The sequence below is a fragment of the Sesamum indicum genome, linkage group LG6, assembly GCF_000512975.1.
Source record: "Sesamum indicum cultivar Zhongzhi No. 13 linkage group LG6, S_indicum_v1.0, whole genome shotgun sequence".
NCBI classification, from domain to species: domain Eukaryota; kingdom Viridiplantae; phylum Streptophyta; class Magnoliopsida; order Lamiales; family Pedaliaceae; genus Sesamum; species Sesamum indicum.
In genome coordinates this window covers 2,382,462-2,393,035 of record NC_026150.1, presented here as the reverse complement: position 1 = coordinate 2,393,035, position 10,574 = coordinate 2,382,462, and the positions used below count along the sequence as shown (strand labels likewise).

General features: G+C 32.3%; 1 protein-coding gene across 1 annotated transcript in view; it reads left to right on the top strand.

Moving 5' to 3' along the window:
* The window catches only part of LOC105163585 (transcription factor EMB1444), a 7,752-nt gene continuing 2,528 nt past the window's right edge, over nucleotides 5,351-10,574 (top strand). The window contains exons 1-7 of the mRNA XM_020694812.1: nucleotides 5,351-6,384; nucleotides 7,256-7,417; nucleotides 7,751-7,835; nucleotides 8,300-8,341; nucleotides 8,713-8,772; nucleotides 9,430-9,546; nucleotides 9,697-10,566. Coding sequence (XP_020550471.1) covers nucleotides 6,290-6,384; nucleotides 7,256-7,417; nucleotides 7,751-7,835; nucleotides 8,300-8,341; nucleotides 8,713-8,772; nucleotides 9,430-9,546; nucleotides 9,697-10,566 — 1,431 coding nt within the window. The 5' untranslated portion in view covers nucleotides 5,351-6,289. The remainder of the gene's footprint in view (nucleotides 6,385-7,255; nucleotides 7,418-7,750; nucleotides 7,836-8,299; nucleotides 8,342-8,712; nucleotides 8,773-9,429; nucleotides 9,547-9,696; nucleotides 10,567-10,574) is intronic.

Sequence of the window (10,574 nt, the reverse complement as noted above, 5' to 3'; positions counted from 1 at the left end):
TATTAAAATAAATTAATTCTTAATAATTATAACAAATTATTTGCTAATACATCGGCCCTAGGTACAAACTCTCTTGACTCTTATAGCTAGAGAGATTGCTTCAATGATAATGACAAAACCTAAGGTCAAGAAACATGCATCTTTTTACCATAATAATTGACCATATTTGCCACCAATTCTGGTCAAAATTATGTGTCACTATTAAACAAACAAAGTATATGAATTGAACAAAAATTAAAAGTGGACACCAATTATTACGCCTGCCCAAATTGACTTAGAGAGCCACATATCAAACTATTACTCAATGACCATGTAGACTATGTAGTCACAATCCTTCATAACATGCTGCTCAAAAGCTAAGCTAAGAGATCTACTTAGGATGATTGTCTTAGATCCCCCAAATTTTGGTGTTTCTTTCCTTTTTTTTTTTTTTTTGTGTGTGTGAGAGAGAGATAGTAAAGCAAAAATAAAGAAGAGAAAACGATAGTGGTGGGCAGGCATAAAAATATAGGACGCGTATCGTTATTCTTTTTTTTTAAAGGTCAATTTGTAATACGATCACATATTATAATAGTAGTTTTTTGAAATATCGAGCCATCTTTAATTTTCGTCTATCATCCTTCTGGAGGGGGAAATAACACTTGTTGTCCCCTAATTCAGAGTGTTTTCATTTTTGTCCCATTGGTTATGAAATTTTCACTTTTGTCTCGTATTTTTGGTCCCATTGACTTAATGTCCATGTGGTTTTTTCCTGTTGAATATCTAACAAAAAAGTTTTATGGAATTAGAAGTGTTATCTATTAAAAGTTACATGACCAAAAGTGATAATCCCGTGATTAATTGGACCAAAAGTGAAAAGGCCCTTACCATACAAAGAATGATATTTTCCCTCCTTCTAAAATTGCAGAGTGCTATTTATACATGTAGAATAATCCAGTTACGCTGAAAAATATAAAATTACCATTTTAACCAACTACCAACCACTTCCATGTAATTGTGGTTTACTCACTAATAGGTAATTTTGTAATTTCACATATTTTGCCCTCTATTTTATTCTTATTCCCCATCATATAGAAAATTTGGAAAGTTGGGCTTTCAAATCCAAGTGCAAAAAGTGAGTCTTTTATTTAAAAAAAAATAAAATACTACACCATACTTGGTTATAATTTATATATATATTAAATTTGAATGAGGAGCCCTACACAATTGTTGGCTCATGTATGATAATTAGAATGGCAATACATAATAATGAATTTACTCAATGGGCACTTGAAGATGTTATTTTTTTTCTAACATATATAAAGGGCAAAAGGTGTTGAGGAATGATTGTCCTTTGTCTCTTTGTACTCATACCATTTCTTATTTTATGTGGTATTTATTTTTATATTATCAACATAATGCACAACACATTATTAGGAAAAATAAGCGTGGAGGTGAGAAATATTAGAAAATTAATATCATTTTAATTAAACAGCCTTTTTATAATATATATAATTATAAATTTTATTTATTCAGGATAAATTAATTATGTGAATAATTTATAATTACTCATATAAATGACTTATAACTCCCGAGACCTGTTCTAATCATAATGACTGGAACCTCAAAAGTGGTAAGAAAGTATTGGAATAATTTTTTATCAAACAATTACACAGCCCATACTCTTCATTTCCTATTCTAGAACAGTGTATTACACTCATGGTAAGGTAATCCAATCATTATGACTCAGGTTATATTTGGATCGGTGGATTTGGAAGTATAGATTTCGAGTCTCTAGTAACAATTTTCTCGGATAATTTTGAATCCAAATTATTTCAAAATTTCCACCTCTAAATTCAAGTCGTATTTTGTTGAACAGTGATGTATTTCAAAATCTTGTAGTATAGAGTCATTCGCAATTATTTTTTTCAAATTCTTCCATCAATCTGACTGCAAATAATTTTAGGATAAATTGCAGTTACCTCCCTTGAAGTTTGACATAATTACGAATATTCCCTCGTTGTTTGAAAAATTGTGAGTACCCCCTCAAATAAAAAATAATTAGGTACCTTCGGATTAGGTGAAAATTACTATTTTATCATTGTTGAATAAAAAAATAAAAAAAAATTAAGGGTGGATAAAATAAATAATACATAAAGTATATAAATCCATAAAAATATTAATTAAGAAAAATGTAAGATTATAATACATAATTTAAAAGAATATTTTGATCAGCTCACGATAAAAATTGGATAAAAATTTAACGGAGTCTAACGGAATGAATTTGTTGTTATACGGACATTAAAATCAACGAATTATTTATAATTTTTTAAATAATAATAAAATATTTATAATTACAATAAACTTCAAATAAATAATTGTGATTTATCCTAATTTGAATTACCTGTGTAAAAACCCAACCAGATAGGACCAGACAAATTCAATCTTTATTAACAACAATATCAAAATTTTAATCAATTATTTGGCATGTCATCATGTGACGTTTTCTCTTTCCACTTTGTGAATGTCCTAGAAATTAACCCACTTAATTCACCAACACAACCATTATTTTTCCTAATAAATTAAGGAGGTAAAAGAATATAAGAAAATGACTAGAAAATCATCATTAATAACCATAATCACTTCCCCCAGACAACAATGATAATTGCTATATATTGTCTCATTGCTGTAATATTTTGTCTAATTTTATGACTAACATTTATTACATCAATCTCTAAGTATTTGGCGTTATTAAAATTTTAATTCTTAATATTGGTCGTGTTGTTTAGGCTCCTATTATTTAAAAATATTGTATATAAAATAATTATATTTTTGCTGCACATTTGAAAAATAATATAAAGTTCCATTTGGAGTATTCTTTTAAATAATTTGATAACTTTGATTTTTTTAAATATATTACAAAAATAAATATAATAATTGAAGGGTAAAACTATATCCTATTCGAACTTTTGGGGTATAATTTGATTAAAATTCAATGAGTATTCTATTGAGTAAAATAAGAGTAACATATAGAGGAGTTATTATATATGAATCTATATTGGACGAAACATATCCGTTACACTTAATTTAGCGAGAAAATGTCAAGAATCGTCCCGTAAATTTATATTTAAAATCATATAAATTGTGGTTTAAAATTCATAAAAATGACACAAAAATCTCCACAAATACTTATACAATAATGTTAAAACAAAATAATTACAGTGGAGAAAAAGAGGATAGAGATGAAATGTGGACTAAGGCACAAAAGCTGGTGAGTTGGTGTACCAATCATTACAATTTTTCAAATCCCACAAAAACATAGTTGGCTGGTTCATAATTTAAAAAATAAAATAAAATAATATTGTAAAAATGATGTAGACACACGTTTCATATTTGCAATAGATGAGTAGTTTGAGTGGTTTATAAGTTTCAGAACTTTCTCATTTAGCAAGACACGTTTTCAACTCAAATCATAAAACTCATAAAAAAAGTAAAAACAGACAATACTTTACGCAATGGAGCATCGATGACTCCGCATCCAGCATCACCAGAGGGAGTGAGACAATTGCAAATGAGGTGGTGTTGAGTGTCACAACTTTTAGCAGTAAAAATGATTGTTGAAAAGGGGTTTTGGAGGGTAAGTTGATGGAGTAAGGGGAAAAAGAGGGATTGGAGTGTGATGGGAAGATAAGAAGCATTTTCTTCCCACACACATGATGTTGTTTGCCATATATGTGGACTATAACTCAAAAGCCCCCTTCTCATTTTTAATCATGGACTCACTAATATAATGTGATTTTACTCATCTCCACTTTTATCACTTTGCTATTAAATTAATTATTAAAATTTGATTCTTCCAACTTTATTTAGATTTGTTGTGAATCAATAATGTTATTAATTTGTCCTCCAATTCATTTTGATATTAATCATGATGGCCCCTGTGAGTCGTACAACATAATATTTTTTTTATTTTGATCCGAATGAGTCAACTCAACTTCAGTATTATTTTGGTTTTAATAGTGAAATAATTTCAGTAAGTGAGCTGAATATTGTTGTTTAGTAATGTGGCGAATTTATTTTTATATTTTGAGCAGTAATATAATTATCCGACTTTTATCAAGATTTATTTATTATCCATAGAAGACAAATTTACTCGTGCTCCCTATCGATAAGTGAGGTTACGAAACCTTATCATCAACAAAAATTCATCTTAAAATTCAATTCACTTACCATTGGACTAATAATTTGCTGGTTATCTATAAAATTTTACGATAATATTAAGAAAAAATTATTATGTTTTTAATGATTTGCGAATGCGAAAATAATAATTTAGTTAATTATATTAATTAATCAAAAGAATCGTGTGAAAAACCTACAATACTAATCATTACCCCCACAAAAATCCACAATTATGTCAATCCATTTTGTTATTGTGATGGGTTATAATGACTTTACATGTTGAAATTGAACCACATAAGCATATATAATGTAGCTATTTTTGAAATATTACTAACATATAAAACCAGCAATATCTATACTATTATAAAAGAAAATACATTATCATATTAATTTTTAAATATCTAAATTTATCTTTAATTCTACTTTTTTTTTTTAAAAAATAATTGTAATAGTAATTTTAATATTTTTCATAATTTCACAATTATATTTTTTCTCCACGACCCACTACTCCACATTCTTATATCACATTTCTTTTTCATATTTTAAAAAAAAAATAGAATTATTCAAGAAAATATATAAAAGCTAAAAATATTCAAATCATCCAACATAGATAGAATTTATTTTTTTGCACTTCGCTAAAGATGTATGTATGAATACTCCACTGGCCATTGCATTAGGGTTGCTTTTGAATCAAATAGAATACGTCATTGTTCAGGTTTATTTGAATTATTATCAAGATTAAAATAATATGTTTGAATTTGAATTGATTATTAAACTAATTGAACGTAAACGAGTTTTAATTGTATCAGACACGAGTCAATTTCGAATAATTATATTATTTAGTGTATTTTATTATTTTTGTATAATTCAAAATTGAATTTGAGTCGAGCTGGCAAGCTTATCGAACAAAAAATATTATTTGATTTATTAAACTTAAGAAAAATGGAATTTGAATGAATTATTATTGTTCGATTTTAATCTAATTTCAAGTAGTATGATTTATTTTGAACCCTAGATTGCATTACATTATTGAAGGAAAAGATGGAAAAGAAGCAACAAAGGGACATTGGGGGGGGGGGGGGGGGGGGAGAGATTATGCGGCGAAAGGCGATGGTGCATGATGCGCACCAGTCGTAGATTAGAATACGGCACTGTGCATTCGACAAAAGGCTGAACTCTGTTCTTTTTTGTATAAAAAGGCAGGCTTTTGAGTTCGGAAAAATGGAGAGAAAACCATTGAGTTGATCTGATCCCAAATCTTTCCTCTTTAAACAGAAACCACTGCAGTTTTTCAGGTGCTCTTTCTCTGAAATTTCGAGGTATTGTTTAACTTTAAGGATTTGTTTCTTGAAATGCAAATGGCAGCAAAAGCAGTTGTTTTCCAGAGTTTCTTTACTGAGCGCCGAAGGTACTCTTCTGAAGCAGTTTACTGTTAGAATTAACCCCAGAACAATCCCCTTTTTTAGTTTTATATTCCTTTTTTCTCAAGGAGTTGTGTTCCGGATCAGTGGCAGTTTATATATACATATATAAGAAGAAGAAGAAGAAAGAAGCAAATGGAGCGCTTAATGTCGTTTGATATACGTTAACAAGGGCATCTTTTATTGGTTTCTTTGATGTTCTGAATATCTCAGAAGGGTTCATTAAAATTTTCACGTAGTTGAAGTGTTTTGTTTACAATAGATTGATTGTGGGTCGTGATTGATTTTTTTTTCCTCTCACTTTCGTGGGAAGCGATTTCAGGAGAGATTGTTATAAGGTTTTCTGTGAGATTTCTTGAACTTGAAGGATATACTATGGTGAACATGGAAAATTATCTGATTAAGGTTTTCTGTGCTGGTTCTTGTTGCAACTTGGTGAGTTAGTTTAAGGTAGTGTGTAGTTTGGTTTCTAGTAGTTTGTGGAAGTGGGAGAGAAGATGGGGATAGATGATAGAATGTTGCTGCCAACCGTGGGTCCCCCAATAAAGAGAAAGTTGAGAAGGAAACAAGCTGGAAGAGGATCTTACAGAGGGAGCTAGGATTTGAAATTGTTAAACAAGAAGGGGGTGGACTAGGGATTTAATTGGGTTTTGTTCCAAATTAGGGTTGGGTGTTTGTGATTAGGAATTTGCTCACTGGGAGAAGGAAAGATGGGAAGCCGATTGCAGCAAGTGCTCAGGGGCCTTTGTCTCAACACTGGTTGGAAATATGCTGTTTTCTGGAAATTAAGGCACCGAGCAAGGATGTAAGTTCCTTATTTTTGCTCTCTGACTTGAATTGTTATACAAAACTGGTAATCTTTATAAAGCAAACAAGTGTAGGAAAAGTTTTGTTAGATATTATACAGTAAGTATTTGAACATTTAAATTCTACGGATACATGGTTATGGGCACACATATGTGGGTCTATACGACGTATGATCATGTGATCACACATGTGTATTTTTAATGATATAGAGGATCTGGTGTTGTTACATGTTCCCTTCTGCTGAACAAAGTAGGTTGTAAGAAAATTCGGAAGTTACAATCGTTGTTATCTTGTAGGTTATACAGTGTTGATGAACTATGAACTTTCTGTCTTCTCAGCATCACTCTTTTGAAGCTTACAGGTTTAGGATAATTCAACAAACAAAGAAATTGTTCTACAAATGCCTCTATGGTGAAAAGAGGTTGAAGTGCAATAACTAAGCTGCAAACAGAAATTGGCGTCGATTGTTAGATGGAGATACCACAAAATATATTAACTTACTGTTTGTCAGATAAACTTATGGGAGAGTTAAACTGGAAGCTTAACTAACACAATTGCTTATGGTTAAAAAGGTTTATACATTTTAAGCTTTTAAGTAATCCTTTCAGTGGGCAAAAAATAACTCAAATGAAGTTGCTCCATTTTCATGAAAAAAGAATTACATACTTTTCAAGAGAAGTCTTATATCCCCAGAATTTCATGTCAAATGCTACCTTATGGAAGCTGCTTTTTGGACTAAAAGATAAAAAAAAAATGTAGAGTATGATTCTTCTGAAGGAATTTTCATGAGTGGTTATATTATGGAGATTGGTATTTTTAATTATTAGAAAATGATTTACTCTGTTTTCTTGAAATCAAATTTGATGCAGGATGTTTACATGGGAGGATGCGTATTATGACAGTAACCAATACCCCGACAAGATGTGGTCCAATGCGACAGCATGCAGCATGAATGAGGGTTCTTATTCACATGATCCTTTAGGATTAGCTGTGGCAAAGATGTCATATCAAGTATATTCTCTGGGGGAAGGGTATGTCGCTTATCATCATATAAATTAAACATCATTGATGCTCTTTTTGTTGCTTCATATCTCTGTTTCGCCACATTTTAAATTAGGATTAACTTAAAATGCGTGAAGCCAATACTTGCTTGTGACAACATTAATATTGATATATCGTTATGAACTATGATTTTACCAGTGAGCGTTGTAGCGGGTTTCTTCTACTTATCTGCAAAAATATGACTCTACATCTATGTATATGTCTATATATGCATACATATGCTACATGTATGTTTAGTTTCTTCTCCTTTTTCTTTTTTCTCCTTTTTTCTCTTTTTTGACATTTCATTTTTGGCTGGATAGGGTTGTTGGACAAGTGGCAGTTTCTGGGAAGCATTCATGGATATTTTTGGATCAGATTGTTGTTGATTCTTCCTCCTCATCCGAGGTAGATCTATGCAACCTTTGTGTAATTAAGGGATGAATTCTGTTCTGTCCCTTCTAGCCCAGAGTTATTTGGTGCTACCGTGCAAGAATGACATGTTTTGGTCAGACTTGACTTGGAGTATATTATATAAGAGACTGTTTGCCTTACTTTATCTTTTCAGCTTAAGAATGAATAGTTATTCAGTACAGATATGGGTCTAGGTGTTTCTATTAGATGTGAGTGTTTTAATTAGTATTGACCAGAAAAAGAAAGGTTTACATACATGAAATGCTTATTTGGTTTCAAGATGTTTGGTTACATTGAGAATGCCTATTTCCTTCTTAAAACATTTGTCCCTGGTATGTAACAACCTGGAGCTGGAATGTAGGGCATAAAAATCGGATTAAGATAAATGGTGTGATCCTTGTTGCAGTGTTCTTATATGTCTCGATTTCATTCTAATTGGAAAAATTTGTGCTGTCCAGCTCTTTGGTGGGTGGCAAACACAGTTTTCAGCTGGCATTAAGGTAGATCTCTTATCCTATTTGTTTTTAATTTTCTCTTAATTTGTTGTTCAATATGGTTTCTATCTATACACTGAAGCTTTAGGGGCAAAGTAATTTAAGGTTTTGTGTAATTAGCTATGCGTGATTGATATATGCTCAACTTGAGGGGGAGCATTATAAGTTTTGGTAGGATTTGTGCATATCCCCTATGCCTTAGGATTCTTATACTTGGCATAGTGTTCATTGATTGTAATTACCTAAACCCCATCTCTATGTATTAGAGATCAGTTTCTCTCATAATGCGTACATCCTATTCCTTTCCTCTCATCTACACTGTAGTTTGTGTGAACCTGAACTAGGATAATGCTTAATAGGAGATTTTCATTTTGCAGACCATTGCAGTTGTGGCTGTCATTCCACATGGAGTTGTACAACTAGGCTCTCTACATAAAGTATGTGACCTATTACTCAATGTTCTATTTTCATTTCTTAGCATTTATTCTTTCTGTTATGCCAGGTACAGGATAAATTCTGCAGATACATCTACTGATTTTTCTTACAATTCATGTTTATATAAGGGGCAAATTTCAGAACAAAAGAAGCAACTTGCAGTTGCTTCATATAATTGGTATTGTATTGATGAATAAGGAATTTTCTTATGCTATATAACAAGGTGTATATTTAACTGGTCATTTGTATTTGATATGATGGTGGACTGTTATCTGAATTTTCTACTTGTTGCTGATTGTGAAAAAGTTGGATATAATCATTTTCCATCCTGCAGTATCCTTTATATGTAGTTATTCTGGTGATAACAAAATTGATTTGGTTATAATAATATGCCTGCCATTCAAATTAGCAACAGTCAGCCTTCTACTTCAAAATATAAAGATATCTTGTCGTGCAAGTGCATACAGCAACTTCTAGATAGTTCAACCAGGCTAACAGAAAGATATACAAATAAGTTTTAATTTTCTTCTGCTGTATTATTCAATATCACTGTATATTATCCTTATTGATGACATAAATGCCAGGCCTTGTCTGAAAGAAAACACAATATTTTACCTATAAGTCACTGATTACACATATTTCATTTTTGAGTTGATCAGATTGCTGAGGATTTGAAGCTGGTCGACCATATTAGAAATGTTTTTGTTGAGCTGCAAGATTCCTTAGTAGGTTGTATTCCCAGTTCAATAATAAGTAACACAGAGAATTCTTGTCTGGTGACTCTCTCTCTCTCTCTCTCTCTCTCTCTCACTCACTCACTCACTCACTCACTCACTCTCAGACCACATACACCCACTCTGCTATATATGAATTGAATGCACAAGTATTTGTTCTCCGCGCTCTCATATTGTTGCATTCCTTGCCAGTCAGCTACCTGCACAAGAATTTCAGATCCAGCTGTTCATGACTGCGTAGCTAGATTAAAGGGATCTTTTCATGAGGATGAGGAAAGTTTGTGGTCTCAGTTATTTCCACCTCTTGGGGGATTTGGGAATCATTCTCATAATGTCCCTAAAATGGGGAGCCTTTCAAATAGAACTCTTAGAATGAAGATGCATGAAAGCGCTGATCGCACAATATCCGAGAATGAAATTTCACTTCCCTCTAGTTCTGGAATTATTCTTGCAAGGCAACCGCGGCAAGAAGAGATGGAATCTCTCGACAGTATGAACTATGGTGCAGAGATGAATGATTTCAGGGATTTAGGAAAAAGATCAGAAATCACGAGAACGACTCATGCTGAGAACGCTAGGACTGGTAAATCTGATTTACGTAATGCCACCCTCCATGCTGATGGTTCTCAAATGGTCCCATCCAATCTTCCTTTAGAGATGGTTGGCTCTCCAGCTTTCCAGGATAAAGGTGATATTCATGATCTGGAATTTCCAAACCTGCAGTTGCATCAAGATTTTGAGAACCTAGAACTACCGACCAAATCTGATTGTGTTGACATGCGGATATCGCCTTTCAGTTTTTGTGCTGGCTATGAGCTGTATGAAGCCTTGGGACCTTCTTTCCAGAAGAAGAATGATTGTGTCTGGGAAGCAGGAAAAACTGGTTCTGATATGGCTGTTGAGATTTCTGAGGGAATGGGCAGTTGCAGTCTGCTGATGGAGAACTCTGATATGCACCTTCTGGATGCCGTGGTGGCCAAAGTTAGTCATAAGGGAGGTGACACAGAAAGTGAGAAATCATGCCGTGACACAGGGGAATCTCTCTTGACTGCTGAAAAAACTCCATGCAC